Source organism: Peromyscus eremicus, chromosome 7 (assembly GCF_949786415.1).
Source record: "Peromyscus eremicus chromosome 7, PerEre_H2_v1, whole genome shotgun sequence".
NCBI lineage: Eukaryota > Metazoa > Chordata > Mammalia > Rodentia > Cricetidae > Peromyscus > Peromyscus eremicus.
The window spans coordinates 72,727,095-72,750,405 of NC_081422.1; the positions used below are offsets into that span (position 1 = coordinate 72,727,095).

General features: G+C 39.8%; 1 protein-coding gene across 1 annotated transcript in view; it reads left to right on the forward strand.

The window, feature by feature from the left end:
• The window catches only part of Ddx43 (DEAD-box helicase 43), a 34,794-nt gene extending 18,353 nt beyond the window's left edge, over positions 1-16,441 (forward strand). The window contains exons 6-17 of the mRNA XM_059268268.1: positions 1,313-1,469; positions 1,690-1,808; positions 2,628-2,738; positions 4,187-4,328; positions 4,628-4,728; positions 7,161-7,248; positions 8,276-8,403; positions 8,566-8,675; positions 9,647-9,785; positions 11,449-11,536; positions 12,557-12,699; positions 16,303-16,441. Coding sequence (XP_059124251.1) covers positions 1,313-1,469; positions 1,690-1,808; positions 2,628-2,738; positions 4,187-4,328; positions 4,628-4,728; positions 7,161-7,248; positions 8,276-8,403; positions 8,566-8,675; positions 9,647-9,785; positions 11,449-11,536; positions 12,557-12,670 — 1,297 coding nt within the window. The 3' untranslated portion in view covers positions 12,671-12,699; positions 16,303-16,441. The remainder of the gene's footprint in view (positions 1-1,312; positions 1,470-1,689; positions 1,809-2,627; positions 2,739-4,186; positions 4,329-4,627; positions 4,729-7,160; positions 7,249-8,275; positions 8,404-8,565; positions 8,676-9,646; positions 9,786-11,448; positions 11,537-12,556; positions 12,700-16,302) is intronic.
• The last annotated feature ends 6,870 nt before the right edge of the window (positions 16,442-23,311 follow it).

Consider the following 23,311-nt stretch of genomic DNA (forward strand, 5'->3'; position numbering starts at 1 on the left):
ACCTTAGGACATTTCCCCCCATCAGCCTTGGTATGTCAACTGGTATAATTATTCAGGTCTTTATTTAGGAGCAATATAGTTGAGATTTCATGGGTGCATCTTCCCTCTCATATCTAGAAGGCACAATTTCACCAAAGATGCCCTGATCCTCTGGCTCTTACAATCTTTCTACCTCATCTTTGGTGAAGGTTCCCCTAGGCTAAGATATAGGGCTTGTCTTGTAGATACATCAATTGGAGCTGGACATTCCAGTCAGTTTGTTGTTTGAGTTTTAACCAGGTATGCTTTTCTGTAATTATCTGTCTGCTACAAAACAAAGAATAATTCCTTAAACTCTTGTTCTTATCTGAAGTCATAAGAATTTTTTTTGGGTTTGTGAGAGTTTAGCCTGTGTGTGTGTGTTTGTGTGTGTGTGTGTGTGTGTGTGTGTACATATACACCATATGCATTTGGTTCTCAAGGAATCCAGAAGAAGGCATTAAATGTTCTGGAACTGGAGTTATAAACTGTTAATAGCCACCATGTGGGTACTGGGAACTGAATCTCAGTCCTTTGTAAGAGCAAATAGTACTCTTAACCACAGAACCATCTCTCCAAACCCTTAATAACAACCTTAAAAACTGACACAAATCTTAAAGACAATAAGTCTGTTCTAAAAATAAAGGCTGGGCATGGTAGTGTACGTCTGTAATCTTAAGACTTTGGAGGTTGAGGTAGGATGATCAGGAGTTCAAGGTCGTTGTAAGCTACATGTGGAGTTTGAGGCTAGCCAAGGCCACATGAGGCTGTGCCAAAAAATAAATAAAATAAATAAATAAATAAAAAATAAAAATAGGTGTAGCAGAAAGATGATTGAGATAATGCTAAGCCTTGGCCAAATAACTAATCTTAGGACTACTTGTTAGTCTAGTTTTGTGTATAATGCACATATTTGGGTTCCATTTTCCAAATTCATTCACCCATATAATTAGGTTTTCCTTTACCTCTGCACCTTCATTTAAGAAGGAAACAGGCTCTTATTTCTCTTTCTGTTTGTCCATTTGTTTATTTGTTTTGAAACAGAGCCTGTATATCCCAGCCGGCCTCAAACTTTCAATCTTCCTGTCTCCACGTCCCAAGTGCTGGCATTCCAATTTTGTGCCACCATGTCCAGCCCCCCATTTCTTAGTCTATATCTCCTTAGAATTATAAAAAGTCTGGTTTGAATCAGTTGCAGATGCCTTTCTAGCTATTACCTGAACTGATTGTAAGAAATAGTTTTCTTTCTTGAGTAAATTGAGCAAATCCACTAATCCTTGTGTTTTCTATAAAGGAGAGAAAATTTTAATATAACATGTGATGACTTGAAAGATGGTGAGAAACGTCCTATCCCCAACCCTATATGTAAATTTGAAGATGCCTTTCAAAGTTACCCAGAAGTGATGGAAAATATTAAAAGAGCAGGCTTTAAAAAACCTACACCAATTCAGGTATGCTTTTGTTACCTCCAGTATTTCATTAGCATTTTCCCCCAGATAATGTCTGTCAGAAGTTAACAGGGAAAAGCTGTCTCCAAAGCATGTGCCCAGGGCCTCCTGCCAGCACTGCCAATGACTAACATAAGATGTGTTTAAACATAGAGCTAAAGGGCACAGACAGATGGCAAGAGGAGCTGTGATTCCTGTCTCAGTGTTTATCATTCTTTTTCAGTCACAGGCGTGGCCAATAGTTCTACAAGGAATAGATCTTATTGGAGTAGCACAAACTGGAACAGGAAAGACACTGTCCTATTTAATGCCCGGATTTATCCATCTAGACTCTCAACCACTGTAAGAATTCCTTTGGCTCTATTCTCATATTAGGGATTTAATAGATACATAACCAAAACTATAATTAAGTTCCTGTCATTTCTTGCATTGGTTCAAAGTGATACTTCTTCTTGGCCAGGCTGCACATAGCTATGTTGATGAAGTATATGTTCATAAAACCATTTTAGGAAGCAATAGGCAATCTACCAAAAGTCATAGTAAAAAAAAACAATGGAGCCGGGCGGTGGTGGCGCACACCTTTAATCTCAGCACTCGGGAGGCAGAGCCAGGCGGATCTCTGTGAGTTCGAGGCCAGCCTGGGCTACCAAGTGAGTCCCAGGAAAGGCGCAAAGCTACACAGAGAAACCCTGTCTCGAAAAACCAAAAAAAAAAAAAAAAAACAATGGAATCAAATTGCTTAAATTGTCCTAAATCATGTTATTTAATTAAAATTATATGAATATATTGTCCAATATAGCTCTATTCAATGAGAAAAGGTTTAGCATTTAGCTTATTTTTTTTAGGTATGTTAATTGTGATTAATAAACCAAAGTCTACAGGAGGAACTTTTTTTGGATTTTTGAGACAGGGTTTCTCTGTGTAACAGTCCTGGCTATCCTGGCATCTGCTTTGTAGACCAGGCTGGCCTTGAACTCACAGAAATCCACCTGCCTCTTTGTCTCTCAACTGCTGGGATTAAAGGCATATGCCACCACTGCCCGACTCTACTGGAGGAACTTTTTTCTGCATCTTTGACACTCATCATTATAAGTCTTGCACTTAATGAACTTGTCATGCATTTAAGACAAATAACTTAATATTATTGTTTCCCTTTTAAAGAGCTAGAGAACAAAGAAATGGACCAGGCATGTTAGTCCTTACACCCACCCGGGAATTAGCCCTTCAAGTAGAAGCTGAATGTTCTAAGTATTCATATAGTGATCTTAAAAGGTAAGTCATTTCTATATAAGTGTTATATTCACCTACACGTTTGTAGTAACTTTATTTAAATTGTGCATGCGTGCGTGTGCGTGTGCGTGTGCGTGTGTGTGTGTGTGTGTGTGTGTGTGTATTTCTTGATCCAAATTCACAATCTGCATATTGGCCAAGTATTCAACCACTGAGCTTTCACTCCAGCTCTACAAATTAATTTTCAGTTGGTACACAACAACAAAATCATGCATATTAATGATGTACCGTGTCATGCTTTAGTATGTGTATGCATTATTTAATGTTTAGATTGGATTAAACCTTTTTTTTTTTTTTTTTTGAGAGAGAGAGGGTTTCTCTCTGTAGCCCTAGCTATCCTGGAACTCACTATGTAGAGGCTTGCCTCAAACTCACAGAGATCCATCTGCCTCTGCCTCTGCCTCCCAAGTGCTTAGATTAAAGGAATATGCCAAAACTGGGCTTCTTAAATACATTTTTTGGGTTGTAAACCTTCAAAAGCCTTCTAATTCTTTAAACATACATTTTATAGATTGGCAAGATAGCTCAGCAGTGAAGAGTGCTTACTCCTCTTACAGAGGACCCAAGTTTTTTTCCTAGCACCCAAGTCATTCAGCTCACACCCACTTATAACTCCAGCTCCAGGGAAATCCCACACTTCTGGCTCCAAGAGTGCCTACACTCATGTGCACATACTTGTGTGCAGACAAACACATAATTAAAAATAGTAAAAATACATCTTAACATACATTGTAGCCATGCAATGGTGGTACACTCCTTTAATCCCAGCACTTGGGAGGCAGAGGCAGTAGGATCTCTGAGTTCAAGGCCAGCCTGGTCTACAGAGCGAGTTCCAGGACAGCCAGGGCTACACAGAGAAACCTTGTATTGAAAAGCAAAAATAAATTGTATTATTAAAATCACTGCTGTATGGGACTGGAGAGATGGCTCAGCTGTTAAGTACACTGGCTGCTCATCCAGAGAACCTGGGTTCAATTTCCAGCACTCACATAGCAGCTCACAACTGTCTGTAACTCCAATTCCAGGGGATCCAACACCCTCACACAGACACACATTCATGCAGAACACTAATATAAATTTTTAAAAAATTGCTAAAGTCACTGCTGTGCTATAATACAACAAGTTCTTGCTCTGAGTTTACCTTTTGTTATCATAGTTTCTGACATCTTCATTAGTTTCACACCTTCAGAATCTGATTTGATTAACAATACCCACGTCATAGAGCCAAAAAATGTAGAAGCATGGTTCTTTAGGAAACACTGTAGGCTGGCGGTGTGGATAGTTTCCACAAAGGGGCAGCTATTCCTAAAAGCATCAAATATTCTATTTCATCTTATCCTGTAACCACAGTGCTTAGGTTAGTTGTGATTTTGAGTTATAATGGGATGTTCTTTGCTTAAACATGAACTTCTGGATTTTTTTTTTTGAAGTGTTTGTGTATATGGTGGTGGCGATAGAGATGGACAAATACAAGATGTTTCAAAAGGTGTAGACATCATTATTGCAACTCCTGGAAGATTGAATGACCTACAAATGAATAACTTTGTCAACCTGAAAAGTGTAACCTATTTGGTAATCATGGAGTAAGGGTTTGGAATATTGGGAGGAAAAAGAATGGAATTTGTAGAAAATGGGGGTGAGGATGGCTGTTTTATAGTGCTTTATATTCTGGGACTATTTTCTCGTTCTGTTTAGCATAGTAAAGAGTAGGAAAGTTAAGACATTCAGAAGCGATTGGGAATCAAGTGAAACAAATCAGTCTAGATTCTGTGTCCACAGAAAGTTATTCTGGTATCTGAGAAGTTTCTTAGGTAATAGGGAAAATAAGTATTTAGATATGAGATTGGCCACATTCTTCACTTTGAATACAGGTTTTAGATGAAGCAGACAAGATGCTGGACATGGGATTTGAACCCCAGATAATGAAGATTTTGTTAGATGTACGTCCCGACCGGCAGACTATTATGACAAGGTAAATATGCCTAATTATGTAATCAGAATAGAAATCAGTGGATTAAAAATCTGTTCTATTAAGTTGCTTTCTCAACTATCTTTTGTTTGTTTCTTTGTTTTTTTGTTTTGTTTTTGTTTTTGTTTTTCAAGACAGGATTTCTCTGTGTAACAGCCTTGGCTGTCCTGGAACTAACTTTATAGACTAGGCTGGCCTGCCTCTGCCTCCCAAGTACTGGGATTAAAGGCATGCACCACCATGCCCTGCTCAACTATCTTTCAGAGCATTACTTGAAAGTATTTTGAGATTCTTAAGTGTAACAACTTCTACTTTATCCCTGACTGTTATACCGTTCATACATAATAGATGGTTTTGTTATTTTTGTTACTTTTTTTTTTTTTTTTTGAGACACTATGTAGTTCTGCCTAGGCTGGAACTTTCCATGTAGACCAGGCTGGCCTCAAACTCACAGAGATCTGCCTTCCAAGTGCTGGAATTAAAAGCATGCACTGTCTTGCCCAGCTGTTTATTTTTGTTTGTGTGTGCATGCACTGTGGCATATATGGAGAGATTCGATGACTTGCAAGAGTAGGTTCCGGCCACCATGTGGGTTCTGGGAATGGAGTCAGGAAAGCAAGTGTTTTCATCTGCTTGAGCCGCTCAGGATGGATTTTACATGAAAGCTGCATTTCATGGAAAGATTTTATGTTGAATAAATGATCACTTATCTTTAGAGATAAATATTTGATTTCTGATTACCTTTCCTACTATAAAACTGAGATTGTGTGATATATAAAAAAATAATTCTTCCTAGGCCTATATTCTTTGTCTTAATTATTAAGACTAGGGTATGGGGCTGAAGAGATGGCTCAGAGGTTAAGAGTACTGGCTGCTCTTCCAGAGGTCCTGAGTTCAATGCCCAGCACCCACATGGAAGTTCACAACCATCTGTAATGAGATCTGGCGCCCTCTTCTGGCTTGCAGGGATACATGCAAAACAGAACACTGTATACATAATAAATAAATAAATCTTTAACAACAACAACAACAACACAAAAGACAAGGGTATAGAGGCTGGAGCAATGGTTCAGTGATTAAGAATGGTTGTTGCTCATGCAGAGGATCCAGATTCAGTGCCCAGCACCTACATCAGGTGACTCACTCCCACCTGTAACTCCATTTCCAGGAAGTCTGATGCCTCTGGCCTGAAGGGGCACCTGCAGTCATAAGCTTACAATACACCCATGTACACATATACATATAATTAAAATAATAAAAGTAAATCTTGTTTTAAAGAATAGTGTATGACTCCCCCTCCCACAAGGCTCAGAAACTGTCACAGAAGAGGGGGCAGAAAGAATGTAAGAACCAGAGGTCAGGGAGCACTGTAAAACAGTGTCTTCTGAACATGACAAGCAGTTGCTGCACAAGACCTGCATACAGTTGATCTAGTCAGGATTCTATCATGGACTGAACAGGGTGGGGGTGGGGGACCCAAGGCAGTTACCAGCTGCCAGTAGAAAGTCGGTTTTCTTCAGGGGTGGGGCCATGGTAGGTTGCCTATGCTAAGGTGAATAGCCCTATACCCACATATATGTGGCAACACATTTGAACTCAGTTGGTTGTGTGTATGTGTGAGAGAGGAAGAGAGAGACATATCTGCCATTTAGAAAAAAATGAAGTTATATTTCATTGTATATGAAGGTACAAAAGGTGACCAATTTCATTACTTTATGTTGAAGAAAAGTATAAATTTATATAGCCTTTGACCGATATACTTAAAATGATTTGTATTGGGCCTAAGCTCCTGGTTTTCCTTGTTGACACTGTATGATAAATATTGTTTTGATTTTGGTGGTTTGTTCATTTTGACTTTTATAAAGGATGAGATACAACTAAACTTTTATTACCTTTTTACATATGAAAATCCATTTGAAGTTAACTTTTATTACCTTTTTACATATGAAAATCCATTTGAAGTTATATAGGCATCCTTAACCTTTGGATAATATAAACAAAAAATAAGTAAATGAAAAACAACCTTTTATTAAACTTAAAGGTTGTGTCCAGTAGCTTGACTGTAACTAGACAACTCTTCTTTTTTTAAGATTTATTTATTTATTATGTATACAGTGTTCTGCCTGCGTGTGTCCTTGCAGGCCAGAAGAGGGCACCAGATCTCGTTACAGGATGATTACCATGTGGTTGCTGGGAATTGAACTCAGGACCTCTGGAAGAACAGTCAGTGCTCTTAATCACTGAGCCATCTCTCCAGCCCCTAGACAACTCTTAATAGAATGTAACTGTAAATTTGTTTCACTTGTTTAGAAGATTAGAAATTTAGAAATATAAAGATGCCTTTCATGAGTAGCATGGTTCACAGCATGCTTCAAGAAATTTGGTAGCATGTTATAATAAAGTTTTGATGTTGGTGTGTCTTGTTTTGTTTCCAGTGCTACTTGGCCATATGCTGTCCGCCGCCTTGCACAGTCTTATTTGAAAGAGCCAATGATTGTCTATGTTGGTACATTGGATCTAGTTGTAAGTTTGTTTTTAGTGCTATTAAAACTTTATAATTACACTTAAAGAACATAGTTAAAGGCAGGGGGGTGTACTTTAGTGATGGAATAGATAGCATTCATGAGGCTCTGGGTTCAGTTCCCAGCACCAGAGGGAAATAGCTGATTTTGATATATCTATTTTGTTGACTCATTAGTGTATATGTGTATGTGTATAATATATATATGTGTGTATACACACACACACACACACACACACACACACGTGAAAATAGAGGGATTGGGGAGAGGGCTCAGTGGATACAGTGCTTGCCACTCAAACGTAGAATTCATATTCTCAGAACCCAAGTAAAAAAATCAGGCAAATGGTGGCAATCACAAAGACAGCATCCCCAGGACAAGCTAACTAGTGAGACTAGTCAACGTCAGAGAGAACTCCAAGTTCAGTGAGAGACCCTGCCTTATTTAACAAAGTGGGGAGCAATTGAGGAGGATCCTGTCAACTTTGGGCCTCCACACTCATGTTTCTGCACACATAGGCATAAAAATAATAGTAAATGTAAACTAATACTTTATGAAGTGATAGGTAGACATTCAGGAAAAAACTATGAGTGCTACTACAATGTAGTTTATCCAAAGAGTTCTTTTTTTTTTTTTTTCATTATGGTTAAAAAATGATACTAGTCAATTTTGTATTAAATTGACAAAGTACTTGCTGAATTGAGATTCATGTTTCATCTCATCCATCACTGAAAGTTTGATATGCAATGTTCAGGAAGATAATTCTTGCAAACATAGTATTACTTGATGGTTGTTCTTACAACAGTAGTCAATAGCTTTTAGCATGCCTCCTGATCATTCATGTGTTCCCAGACTCAGTGTGGGTAAATAAATAATAAAAATCAAAGACTGAGCTGTAAGTATTGAATAGAAATAGTAATTTTGCTATGCTCACAACTTTTCTATTTTCAAAGTATTAACTGACTAAAAATGCATTTTTGATTCCCTTGTGGGTGGTGCTAATGTACTGTGATCTCTCAATTATTTAGGCTGTTAGTACAGTGAAGCAAAATATAATCATCACCACAGAAGAAGAGAAACGAACTCACATCCAAACTTTCCTAGAGAATATGTCACCTAAAGATAAAGTCATCGTCTTTGTCAGCAGAAAAGCTGTGTAGGTATTTCTTTGTGCTTTCATTATCCTCAGCAGTCCAGTTGATTTACTCATGCCTGGGTCTGTATCTAATTTCAAATGGGGAAGTTGGCAGATTGTTTGCTAGTTGACGATGGTATTAGAATAAGCACTTAAGATCATTAACTTTATTCTTTACTTCAGTGCTGATCACTTATCAAGTGACCTGATCCTCCGACACATATCAGTAGAGTCTCTGCATGGCAACAGAGAACAGAGTGACCGAGAGAAAGCATTAGAGAACTTTAAAACAGGTGAGTTATAATTGCTGTCTGTGTCAGTTTCAGGGAATTCCAGTACCTAGGCTTGACTGAGTGATGATACTTTTCATATTTCTTTTTTTTTTTAAAGATTTATTTATTTATTATGTATACAGAAGAGGGTGCCAGATCTCATTACAGATGGTTGTGAGCCACCATGTGGGTGCTGGGAATTGAACTCAGGACCTCTGGAAGAGCAGTCAGTGCTCTTAACCGCTGAACCATCTCTCCAGCCCCCTTTTCATATTTCTTATTTCTCAGTCTGTCCTCACCTTGTAAATCCAAAATAGACTTGTTAGAGCTCTGAATATTAATCTGCTTCTGAGAAATAACCAGCTAATACCACAAAGACCAATACATGAACAAGCGTCAGAATATTAACTTGTAGCGGAGACTGTATATTAGTTTACCTGAAAGACATATGTCTTAGTTACCTCACTACTGCTGTGGTAAAACATCTTGACCAAGGCAACTTATAAAAGGAAGGCTTTATTTGGGACCCATCACCATCATCATGAGGAGCTTGACAGCAGGCAGGCGTGGCGTTGGAGCAGCAGCTGAGAGCTCTTGAAACAGAGAGCTACACTAGGGATGATGGGAGGCTTCTGACACTTCAGTCCCTCCCCCAGTGATGTATACTTTCCAACAAGGCCACACCTCCTAATTCCTCCCTCAAATTACAACAGGGACCAAGCATTTAAACATAGGAGTCTATGGGAGCCATTTTCATTCAGACCACCAAAATAGTCTCTTTCCCACATTGTTCAGAGGAGAGTTCAGGAGAGAACCATTTGCTGAGCTGTGGTATGTTGTGCTGTGACTTGCCAGTAGTTTAAACAGCTTTCTTTTCCACTTTCACTATAAGCAATAATCATCTAATTAAATAATAAGAATAATTAAATTTCACATGTCTTGGACTGGCAGTTACCAGACAGGTTTAGTGTTTATTTGCCTTTACTCTTTAGGTAAAGTGAGAATACTCATCGCTACTGACTTGGCATCTCGAGGTCTTGATGTCCATGATATCACTCATGTCTACAATTACGATTTTCCACGGAACATTGAAGAATATGTACACAGAGTAGGACGTACTGGGAGAGCAGGGTAAGCCAGCTGGGTCTACCCAGGAGAGAAGCCAGTTCTACTTCTGGATTCCCTTCCCTCCCTCAGAGACTGTTCTTGCCCAGAAACCCATTTTATTCTCTTGTAAATGCTAGACCCCAATTGACTTTTTTATCCCTTTTTATCTGGAGGAACTAGATCTGGTGTGACTGGCTTCTTGTACTTTGAGTTTTTTCAATTTTTTGTTTATAGTTGTTGTTCGTAGGTTTTGTGAGTGTTTCATTTTTGTTGTTATTTAACATTTTGTTGTTTTTTTAAAGACTGTTTATGTATATGGGCACTTTGTCTACATATTCATCTACACATGAGAAGATCCCATTTTAGATGATTGTAAGCCACCATGTGGTTGCTGGGAATTGAACTCAGGACCTCTGGAAGAGTGACCAGTGCTCTTAACTGCTGAGCCATCTCTCCAACCCCTGTGTGTTTGGGGTTTTTTGAAGTACTGGGGATTGAATTTAAGGCCTCACACATACTAGAAAGTGTTGTATCACTAAGCCACATCGCTGGACTTTTTGTATTCCCCCACCACACTTCCTACCCCCCCCAAGTCTTACTAATTCACCAATGCAAGCCTTGAACTTTGTGATCTTCCTGCCTTAGCTTCCCAAGTATGTAATTATTTATGCTAATATTTTAAGCCTGCAGTACAGTATTCCAACAGTGAGCTGTGCTCAGTGATTATTTTTATTGTTATTGACAAAGTACAAGTTTGCATTAACACAAGAAGAGAGCTTTTTACCCTGTTGAACCCCTGGGCTGTTTTTAAAGTAATTGAAAATTCCACCAGCCTTCTGAACCCAGAATTTCTGTTTCAGACCTGACCGACCATAAATCAAAAAAAATTTTTTTTGGGGGGGGAGGTTTGGGGTTTTTGGGGAGGTGGTTGTTGTTGTTGTTGTTGTTGTTGTTGTTTTGAGATAGGGTTTTTCTGTGTAGCTTTGAACCTTTCCTGGAACTTGCTCTGTAGACCAGGCTGGCCTCGAACTCACAGAGATCCGCCTGTCTCTGCCTCCCGAGTGCTGGGATTAAAGGTGTGCGCCACCACCGCCTGGCCAAAAATGTTTTTTAAAAAGTGCCTGTGTGGGGCTAGAGAGATGGTTCAGTGGTTAAGAGCACTGGCTGCCCAGCATCCACATGGCAGCTCACAACTGTCTATAACATCTGTTCAGGGCATCTGACACTTCATGCAAACATACATGCAGGCAAAACACCAATGTACATAAAATAAAAATAAATAATGTTAAAAAAAAACCTTCCTGTGCTGAACATAGATTTTTTTTCTTGTCTTTGTTCCCAAGATAAAAGATTGTGACATCTGTTTTAGAGTGTGTGTACACTTGTGCAATAAGTAAGCTAGGTGTGATTTACATTATGCAGGACAATGTATAAATGTGATGCTATTTTATGTAAGAGACTTGAGCATCCTCTGAATGGATGTCCTCATGGGGTCCTGGAGCCAACTCCATTGAATGCAAAGGGATGACTTTATTCAGATTCTAAGTTGCTGTTTATGTGATATTAACTCTAAAACACGTGTAAAGGTTGAGGTTTCTTTTTTTTTTTTTTGTTGTTCTGTTTTCTGTATTAACCGAATTATGAGTACGGTATAAAATAAATTACATAAACCTTTTCCCTCTTCAAGGCGGACCGGCATGTCAATTACTCTTGTCACAAGAAATGATTGGAGGGTTGCCACTGAATTGATTAATATTCTGGAAAGAGCAAATCAGGTGAGAATATACAACTTATTAGAAATTTACATGTTAATGTTTTAGTTATATGTTATGTCAGGTACTGAAGGCCCTGCTTGGCAAGTAAGATGTATAACAAAACACTAATATGAGGGTTATAACATGGCAAAGACTGTGAGCTATGGAAGTATATGATTGAGAAACCTAATGTGATATGAGTGAGCAATAGATAGCAGTGGGAACATTCTAGGTCCAGTGGTAAGACAGAATACATGAGAAATGATACCATTAGAAAGAAAGGAGTGTTGGAAACTGAGGGAGAGAAGGAGAGTTGACCAGAATGGAGGATGTATGAAAAAGCCATATAGTGGAAACCTACTGTTTTATGTATGATTCAGTTAAATCATACATATAAATATAAATATAAAGGGCATCGAAATGGCTCACCAGGTAGGAGCAAGTACATGTAGGGCCTGACAACCTGAATTTGATCCCAGATCCCTCAATATAGCAGGAGAGAACTGACTCCCAAGAGTTGTCCACGAACCTGAGCCTTAGCATACACATACACAAAATAAAATATATAATTTTTTTTAAGATGTGTTAGAGCTGGAGGGATGGCTCGGCAATTAAGAGCGCATTAACAGAGGACCCGGAATCAATTTCCAGCACCCACATGATGGCTCACATCATCTGTAACTCTAGTTCTAGAATCCCCCTTCTGGCCTCTGCAGACACCCAAGTGCACAAGTGGTATATAGACATACATGCAGGCAAAAGAGTCATACACATAAAACAAAAAATTTGAAAATAGAAGCATGTGTTAAGGAAACTGTTAGGCAGCTAGGAAACAATAGAAATGGAGTAGAAAAATGATGGGTACATTGGTCTGTAGCTTAGAAATATATTTAGGACTTAACGGTAAGACTTTTCTTCCCTTATTTTTTTCCTTTTTTGAAAGATAAAATTGTGGGATTCTCTAAAATAATTTGAAGGTCATTTAGCATGTTGTAGGAAGGAAGGAATCCAGAATCCTAGTAACACATTTAATAATTTCAGAGTATCCCAGAGGAACTTGTCTTAATGGCTGAGAGATACAAAGCAAATAAACTAAAAAGAGAGATGGAAAAAAAATTGGGAAGACCTCAAGGAAAGCCACAGAAGTTTTACTAAACGTCTAGTGTAGCACTAGCGTGCCACAGGTAAACTTTTATGATGTAGACATTCAAATCACTGTCTTTGTTTTTTGTTTGTTTTGTTGTTTGTTTTCTGAGACAGGGTATCTGTATGTATCACTGGATGTCTCAGAACCCTCTATGTAGACCAGGTTGATCCTGAACTCATAAAGAGTTCTCCTTCCCAAATTCTGGGATTAAAAGTATGTACTACCACACCCAGCAAATCTCTGTCCTTCAAAACTAGGTTCAGATGGTGTATGTGTTACAATCATCATAATCTCTGAAAACCACTAACATAATAAGTGATGAATTCTTACTCTTTCACCTATTACCGAAGTCTGATTAATAAACCCTTTTTTAGACATGCTACCCAGGCTCGCCTCACACCTGCCACCCTTCTACCTTTCCTGCATTAGCCTCCCAAGTGCTAAGGTTACAGGTGCATAACAAAATATACAACCCAGAAGTAACTTATGTATTTATCAAATGACTATTAGAAAATGTCAGGTGTTGGCAAGCATGTGGAAAAATTGGACCCCTTGTTCACTGTTGGTGGGGTTGTAAATTAATTTGTCTCCTGTAGTAAACACTGTAGTGCTTCCTTAGCAATCATATGACGTCACAAATCTACTTCTGAGTATATATTCAAAAGAATAGGAAGTAGAACCTCAAAAGTGTATGCGCTCATTTCATAGCATCATACTTAAAAATCGGCAACCCTGTTGCAGAATATTTGTAAATTATTCCACAACATAAACAAATGCAACATATCTTTACATAGTTAAACAAATGCAACACATCTTTGCATAGTTAAACAATAAGTACACAACTTTAAACTCACCAAGATAGGATAGATAATGGAGTATCTTCTCCAAATTTGCCAATGCAAATGGACTGGATATTGTAATGTAATTTTTTTTTTTTTTTTGGTTTTTTTTTTTTTTTTTTTTTTTGGTTTTTCGAGACAGGGTTTCTCTGTGTAGCTTTGTTCCTTTCCTGGAACTCACTTGGTAGCCCAGGCTGGCCTCGAACTCACAGAGATCCGCCTGGCTCTGCCTCCCGAGTTCTGGGATTAAAGGCAAGCGCCACCACCGCCCGGCTTTGTAATGTAATTCTTTTTTTTTTTTTTTTTTTTTTTTTTTTTTTTTTTTTTTTTTTAAAGATTTATTTATTAGGTATACAGTATTCTGCCTGCATGTGTCCCTGCAGGCCAGAAGAGGGCGCCAGATCTCATTACAAGTGGTTGTGAGCCACCATGTGGTTGCTGGGAATTGAACTCAGGACCTCTGAAAGAGCAGTCGGTGCTCTTAACCACTGAGCCATCTCTCCAGCCCGTAATGTAATTCTTACTTGATAATTGTTCTTATTGTATATAGTCTTACTATGTTAAAGCTAAAACCTTTTTATTTAGACAAAAAGGGGGAAATGTTGCAGAATATTTGTTTAACTATGGAAAGATAGACATGAGGCCTGAATTTCCACATAGGACTGAGAAAGCTGGAAAAAATCAACAACAACAATAAAAAAACCAACCAACAAACAAACAAACAAAAAACGATACATCTCCTTTAAGAGGCACTGGTGTGCAGCAGAACACTTGAGCAGCCAGCATGCTAAGTAGTAACAGCAAGCTAAGTAAAAATGCCTGCCACAGTATAGGTACCACCTCCCTAGAGCTGGGGTGGTTAAATGCAGCTCTCAGTTAAACACAGCTCCCAAGCCGGGCGGTGGTGGCGCACGCCTTTAATCCCAGCACTCGGGAGGCAGAGCCAGGAGGATCTCTGTGAGTTCGAGGCCAGCCTGGTCTACCAAGTGAGTACACAGAGAAACCCTGTCTCGAAAAAAAAAAAAAAAAAACAGCTCCCAGTTATACACAGCTCACTGCCAGAGCCACAAGGCAGAGGGCCTAGCTGCCACTTAGCAGTTTAAGGTTTGTAAGAGAACACTACAGGTGCACAGAAAACATGTTCAGACCAAAAAAATTAAAAAATAAAAAATAAAACAGGTTACAGTATGTGTAGGTGCTTATGAAAGAAAAAATGGATATAGACAGTCATAGGAAAAAGTAAATAGTTTAAAAATAATTAAAGTCTTTCAAGAAAGAGTAAAGTAATATAAAAATATTAAGCCACATAAAGATGGAAAATACACAGGGAGTCTGGATCCTGTATGGTGCTTGGTTGACTTTGAATTTTTTGAGTGCTGATGAGTGAACAACAGCTGCTGAGAGACATAGGATTGTAAAAGGAACTGCTGAATTAAACCAGCATAGATACTTGAGGGATGTCTTAACTTTTAAATGGAATTCAGAAAATTGCATTGGGGGAGAGGTTATACTTTTGTTTCCACAGGAAATGAAAGCTATGGATTCCTTCAAAATTAATAGAGGCCAGATTTGATTAGGGGAGACCCCCTGAAAATTCTGGCTATACACATAAAGAAATAAACCTACAAAAACTACAAGACAGGTGATGCATATTCTTATCCCTCTATATGGGAACAGCTCTCAGACTGGATGAGACATGATAAATCTTGTTGGTTACAGAGTCCTCTTGACTTACTATTACATGCCGTCCTTTCATATGGCATGGATAGAGGTTTGGTTTATACAGTCCAAACTAACTTAAAAAGTTGACAGATGTCTTTTACCTGCTCAAACATAAAGTAGGAGGAGGAATTTAGGCTCAAAGAATGAAACAGACACCAAGGAGACACCAACAGCCAGAGAGACAGACACAGAGGAAGCAGGAAAGTAGGACATACAGAATAAAAGAAAGGTAAAAGCCCCAGGCAAAATGTAGATGAATAGAAACAGGTTAAATTAAAAGAGCTAGTGGGGCAAGCTTAAGCTAAGGCTGAGCCTTCATAATTAATAATAAATCTCCATGTCTTTATTGGGGAGCTGGTTGACAGCCCAAAGAAAATTCTAACTACACAATACAAAGGTCCAAGAGTAAGTTAATACAGTGCATCACATACATAACAGTGGGACATGCAACCTTAAAAGGGTATGTGGCCTGTTGCAACCAGAGTCAGTCTTGAGGATATTATGCTTTAAATGAAAAAGTTGCAAAAGAACTAATACTATATATATGAATCCAGTATGCAGAATCTAAAATAGCAAATTCCAGTGGAAGCAACAGGATCAGGAGTTCTAGGGCAGCCTAAGCTTACATGAGACTCTATCTCAAAGAAGAAAAGTCATGGAAACAGAATCATGCTTTCAAAGATGAGTGGGGGTAAGTTAAGCAAAGCAGCATCACTGTTTAATGGATATAGAGTTTGAATTTTGCAGGTTGCACAACCGTGAATATAGTCATCAGCACTGGTGAATATAGTCATCAGAACTGAACTGCACACTTGAAAATGGTTGAGATAGTGTATTTTATATTATATAATCACACCACCTTTTAAAAAAAGAATTTTGAGCTGGGTGGTGGTAGTACATGCCTTTATAAGCACTTGGGATGTAGATGCAGGCAGATCTCTGAGGCCAGTCTGGTCTACAGAGCAAGCTCCAGGACAGCCAGGACCACACAGAGAAACCCTGTCTCAAAAAACAAAACAAAACAAAACAAAAACCAAGAATTTTGTAAATAGTAACATTTTCCCCCACTTATTTTTCAGGATTCAAGATTTTATTCAAAGTGGAATTGTTGAAATGTATATCAATATGAAGAGACAAGGCTGATTCTTAAAATAATAGTGTTTTTAATTGTAGAATTCAATGTTTTGTACTTTCTTTAATAAAAATCATAGTTTTTAACCTTGTTGAAATTTTTTCATGGATATTTGTTAAGGTTTTATTTATAATGTTTTCTATTTAAAAAGGAGAACTTTGGGGGCTGAGGATGTAGCTCAGTGGTAGGGCGCTTGCCTAGCATGTGCAAGATCAAGGTTTCAACCCTCAGCACTGCAAAAGAAAAAAAAGACAGTTATCACCTGTAATGTTGCTGCACCAACATCTGTGAAGAGTTTGATGCTTGTTCAGATGTTGTCATGGCAGTGAAAAGATACTGTGAACAAAATGTTGATTTTTGCAATAAAAAGAAAAGTTGGGTTTTTTTTTTCTTTCTAGATGATATTTTAGTTTTGTATTATACAAACAGTATTTTATCTGGATATACTTTGTTCAGGTAAGTACAGATCACCTTTTGGAAGTGTGAAACAAATAGAGAAAACATGAACCATTTGTCCGTCTTTATATTTCAACCCATAACTCTACACTGGCATCCTGAGAAAATCAAACTGCGTTTATATTAATGCTTCTTCAATCTCATCTGTCTTACTGCTCCCGTATGGTTCTGTTACCTGTTCCACTGTAAATGACAGTTGCTTGTATATTTATAAGCTCTAGGGTTTGTGTAGCTTTAATCTCTCTGTGTATGTAATTATATGTGTGTGTATGTTATGTGTGATGATGGTAAGCCATCCTCATGTCTACATCATTCATCCACACAATGTTTACTGAGATTCAGTGGCAAGATTAATAATAGAACCAAAAGGAATGTCATGTATCCTAGGCCAGCCTTACTATGTAGCATGACTATTGACTTTTGATCCTCCTGCCTTCACCTCCTGAGTGCTAAGATTACATGCATGTACCACCACTCACATTCCTGTCATTTTAAATGTCTTTCTTTAGGTACCCTTTGAGTTGTGGCAGTTACAGTCTCTTATTTGAGGGCACTGCATTCGAAGCCCTCCAGTAGATGCTTGAAACTGGATAGTACTGAATCAGATGTGTGTTGTTTCTGTGCATACACATCTATGATAAAGTTACAGGCACTGAGGGCTAAGTATTGTCACCTTGAAGAATCTAGAATCACTGAGGAGGCAAGCCTCTGGATACAGCTGTGTAGATTACTTACATTGGTTAGTCTTTGACCAGGTCTGTGAGGAATTATCTTAATTAGGTTTATTGAGATGGGAAAAGCGAGCCTAAAGGTGGGCAGCAGCATCCCAAGGGCTTGGGTCCTGGAGTGTATAAAAAGGGAGCTAGCTGAGTATGAACACTGATTACTCTCTCTCAACTGTATATGCAATGTAACCAGCTGCTTCATATACCTACAAGGAAGTCCCTGCCATGATGAACCATACCCTGGGAACTACGAGATAAACCCAAAATATTTTATCACAGCAACAGAAAAAGTAACTGAGACAGGCACTGTACAAGATTTTCCACAGGTACACAGTGTATGTGCATATGTATATGTGGGTGCACGTGCCTGTGGAGGCCAAAGGAGGGCACTGGGAATAGTCCTCTATCACTACCCTATTTTTTGAAATAGGGTGTATCACTAAACCTGAAGCTCATTGGTTTGGCTAGACTGGCTGGTCAGCAAGTTCCTGGGACCGACCTGTCTCCATCCCCAACTCGAGTTGGGCATATGCAGTCAAGCCCAGCTTCTATGTGAGTTCTGGATATTTGAAGTCAGGTCCTCTTGCTTTCACAGCCAGAAGTCTTACCCACTGAGCCATCTCCCTAACCCTCCCCCCCCCTTTTTTTTTATTTGGTTTGGGTTGTTTTCAAGGTTTTTTAATGTATCACTGTGTCTGCATGGGTATGTTGTGCATGTGTGTCACGTCACACATGTTGCGGGTCAAAGAGCAACTTCAGAGTCAGGTCTCTCCTTCCACATTTGTGTGGGTTCCAGGGATTGAACTCAAACCACCAGGCTGGTATGGCAAGTTCCTGTATCTGTTGAGCCATCACACCAGCCCCTCTTGGGTTTTTTGGGTGGGTGGGTGGTTGGTTGGTTGGTTGTTGGTGTAGTGTTTTTGTTTTTTTAAAGACCTTTATGTGGCTGTTTTGTCCCCTAGGCTGATCTTAATCATTGTGCCACAGACTCCCAATTGCTGGAGGTACCATGCCTGTTTTGGTGGGGGCAGCAATGGTGCAAGGGATCAAAGCCAGGGCTGCTTCCCATGTGATAGACATGTACTCTGTCCTAAGCTGCATCCCCAGCTCTCCTCTGTATCATCTTAAATTCTGCTGGAAATCCAGTCACAGCTTTCTCCAGTGGTAGACCTGGGCTCTCCAGCAATCTGTTTTCTGACCCTGTTGAGCCTGCATCCGTGCCTGCACCGAAGAGCTCAGCAGCATTGCTTCAGGGCCCGTTTGCTAGTCTTCTTCATAGGGGACATACTGTATGGGACACGGATTTCCAATGAAACACGTTTTCTGTTGATGTTTCCCACCAACAAAGTTAATACCTTTTCCATCTTAACTGAGCACTTATGCATAGTTAAGTAATTGCAGCAAAGCCAGCACATTTTTACCTTTTCTTCATACTTTCAGATAGATCATTGTTACTGTAAATCTTAGAGATGTTTGGATATTAGTTTTCCTTATTCAGACCATTTCACTTATTTAAATGTATATGGATGTTTAGCTTGCATAAACATAGTTTGCAGTGCCCATGGAGGCCAAAAGAGGGCATCAGATCACTTGGAGTTGTACCTAGGCCTGGAGTTACAGATAGATGTGGGTGCTAAGAATTGAACCGGGGTCCTCTAGAAGAGCATCCAGTACTCTTAACCACCAAGCCATCTCTCCAGCCCCCCTTTTACTTTTTTAAAGCATTGCTACCTTTCTCTTTGGCATAGCCAAAGTTGCTAGTGTTAGTGCTATTGCATTTTAGAGCCATTATTAAATAACAGGTTTAAAAACACAAGGACTGCAGGGATACAATAATTGTTGATTTGAGTGCAATTGTGGTGACCCACACCTTTAATCCCAGCACTCGGGAGGCAGAGGCAGGCAGATCTCTGTGAGTTTGAGGCCAGCCTGGTCTACAAATCGACTTCTAGGACAGTCAGGGCTACACAGAGGAACCCTGTCTCGAAAATCCAAAAATCAACCTGCAATTGTAGGAGCTGAGGAGATGCTCAGTGGTTAGAGCCACTTGTTGCTCTTGCAGAGGACTCAGGTTCAGTTCCCAGCACTGAAATGGCAGCTCAACCACCTGTAACTCCAGTTCCAGGGAACTTGACCCCCTCTTATGACCTCTACAGGCATGCATGTGGTGTACATGCATACATTAAGGCAAAAAAACTAATACACAAGAAAAATCTAAAAAAATTCTAAGGGTGCTATTATGTAAGTAATGGTAAGGTAGCATATACAGTATGCATATGGTGAACAAAGGAATGATTCATGTTCTAGTAAGTTTGAGCAAGGTACTGTAGGTAGAGTATGATGGTGCAAGATTCCAACATGCTACTCAAGCAACATACAACTTTACACGTACATCTTTTATTTCCAAAGTTTTCCATTTCATGTTTTTGGACCACAGTTGACTGTAACAGAAATCATGGAAAGCAAAACTGCAGATAAGTGGTCTTATTGTAAACAATCATAAGAGGCTGAGTGCAGGGACAGTGACCTGCTTCCCTGAGAGCGACAACTGTACAATCCAGGTATTGGGTAGCTTCCTGTCACTTTGTCTTCTTATAGAACCTGCATCCAAGTCCTGAGGTGAGGTGAGCACAACCAGAGCTTCAATAACCACTAGATAACCTTCCTTTAGAAAAAAAAAAAATGCAGCCTTCGCCGGGCGGTGGTGGCAGACGCCTTTAATCCCAGCACTCGGGAGGCAGAGGCAGGCGGATCTCTGTGAGTTCGAGGCCAGCCTGGGCTACCAAGTGAGTTCCAGGAAAGGCGCAAAGCTACACAGAGAAACCCTGTCTCGAAAAACAAAAAAAAAAAAAAAAAAAAAAAAATGCAGCCTTCAATCTCAGGACTCCAAGGCACACAGTTCTCTGAGTTCAAGGCCAACCTGGTCTACAAAGTGAGTTCCAGAACAGCCAGGACTATACAGAGACACCCTGTCTCAAAACAAAAAACACCACTTTTTAAAGTGGTAAAGTGCTTGGTCATGTGTGGGGTCCTAGGTTCTATCCCGTTTGTTTGTTGGGTTGGTTGGTTGGCTTTTTGTTTTTTTCCAAGACGGGTTTTCTCTGTGTAGCTTTGGTGCCTGTTCTGGATCTCGATCTGTAGACCAGGCTGGCCTCGAACTCTCAGAGCCTGGCTCTGCCTCCCAAGTGCTGGGATTAAAGGTGTGCGCCGCCACCGCCTGGCAGTTCTATCCCTTTTTGTGGCAGAAAATGAACTGCAACCATCACATTGAAGATGAATTGGCAATACTTTGGGGCTGAGAAGATGGCTTCATAGCCAAGAGTACTTTCTGGGAATGGAAAAATGGCTCAGTGACTAAGAACATCACTGTTCTTGCAGAAGACCCAGGTTCACCATTGAACTGTACCCTTCAAATGGTTAAATTGTGTTGGGTGCAGCTGGGCGATGGTGGTCCACGCCTTTAATCCCAGCACTCGGGAGGCAGAGCCAGGCAGATCTCTGTGAGTTCGAGGCCAGCCTGGTCTACAGAGCGAGATCCAGGAGAGGCCCCAAAACTACACCAAAACCCTGTCTTGAAGAAAAAAAAAAAGACATCAGAACAGTAAGGAACTAGTTTTCCAAAATCTAAGCATGAGTTGAACTCAGAAGAGCAGTACAAACCCAGCCTGATAGTGTATGGATGTAATCCCAGATCTTGGTGAGGCTGGGTCAAGAGGATCTGAAACGCAAGGCCTGTAATTTTCTTTTTTCTTATTTAGGTGCTGGGAACTGAATCCTGGGCTTTGTGTACCTTTCTTTTTTCGGGAGGAACAAGGACTCACTTTAAGATATTAAATAGAGCTTGGATTTTTTTTTTTTTTTTGGTCTGGCATTCTACTTGTTAATTGTCCTCAAAACTTTCCTCCCCATGTTGACACTTTTTCTATGACATTCAAACCTAGTGGTTGTTAAGTACAAGGCACAAACTCTAAGACTGATAAGTTCAACTACATTAAAACTTTTAAATCTTATTTACTGTAAGATACCAAAAAAGTGAAGACAACACATGTGGTAGACATGAGTTGTTACACAGGGAACTAACAAGTACAGGACACTGAGAAAGAGGCTCCCGCAACAGTGCAGACCAAAGTTCTCCAGAGTTAGTGAGCATCACTTGTCACTGGTGAATGCTGCTTGAATACAGAGGGGAGTCACCCTCTGCCCCACACTCATTTCTCTGTGTTAGGTACCAGTGCTTTTGGAGAAACACATAAAAAACAAAAATAAATTAAAAATAAATTACAAGCTTATCCACACATGATAGGGTACCTGAAGTAGAGGTGATGCAGAACTTAATTTTCCTCTCCTTTCCTACCCTGGGACACAGGACCAGACACTGCTTTCATGTCCATTTCCTGTATTTGAACAAGGCTTCAATCAACCATTCGATTATGGTCTCTCATAGCCTTCTGCAGACTTACACTAGGTGAGAAGTGATATTCATTAAGGACTTAATGCATTTAGTTAGGGAAAGATATATATTTGTTTTCCCTTTCCCAGATGGCAAGGTTTTCATTTTTATTTTTAGTATTTAACTTTTATTATAATCTTTATATTTGAGTGAATGAACGAAAAACTGAGAACTAAATTATATTCGTTTTAGTTATTGCTGTGAGCTTTTGCATTATTAGAATCACATTGTGGGGGGGTTGTTTTGTATTCAAAGAGGACATCAGCCACTTGATAGATAAGCAGCCATGTGGTGTATATGTGTCGAGGGGTTGGAGGGAACTTCAAGAGAAAAAGTAAGGAAGCACAAATACCAGGAAAAGCCTCCTTACGTTCTGACCAGCATCCAAAAGAAGAAAAAAACAAAACACTGTACCCTTCTGAGTCAGGACGGGTGAGCAGACCCAGCCCAAACACCATGGCGACTCATAGGGACTGCTGCTGGCTTTTGGTGTTTTGTTTTTTGAGACAAGATCTTATTCTGTAGTCCAGGCTGGCCTTGCATTCATGGCAACCCTCATATCTCAGCTTCTCAAGTGCCAGGATTATAAGTGCCAACACACTTAACATATCGTGGGATCGTATCATAGTTTCATTTTCTATTTTTTGTGCTTTTAAAAAGTATTTCTCTTGCATATGAGTTTGTGTGCATACGCCATGTACAAGCAGGATCCTGCAGTGAGCAGGCTAGACTTCCTGGAACTGGAGTCATGGTTATAACCTGCCATCGGGTGCTGAACACCAAACCCAGGTCCTCTGGAAGAACAGTAAGTGCTGTTAACCACCCAGCCATCTCTCCAAGCCCCTTTTATACCTTGCCTTAAGCAGGTTTCATGTAGCCCAGGCTATCCTTGAACTAGAGATACAGCCAAGGATCACATGGGACTGCTGTTCTGCCTCCGTTTCTCATCTGCTGGGACTACAGGCACACACCACCACAATGGACTCGAACCCAGTTTCACTTCAAAATATAGTCCCAGGCTGGGAAGAGGGCTCAGTCAGTACAGTACTGGCTTTGCACACATGAGGACCTGAGTTCAGATCCCCAGCAACAGTGAAATGCTGTCTAGGTGATGCTCATCCATGATCCCAGGGCTGGAGAAGCAGAGACAGGTGGATCCCAGGAGCTCACTGGCCAATCAGCCTGGACACGTCCATGAGCTCTGGGTTCAGAAGCAGACTTTGTCTCAAGAAAGTGAAGTGTGATTGAGGAAGACATCTGGCATCCACCTCTGTCCTAAACACACACCCATAAGAACACATTATAACATACAGTTATACATAACA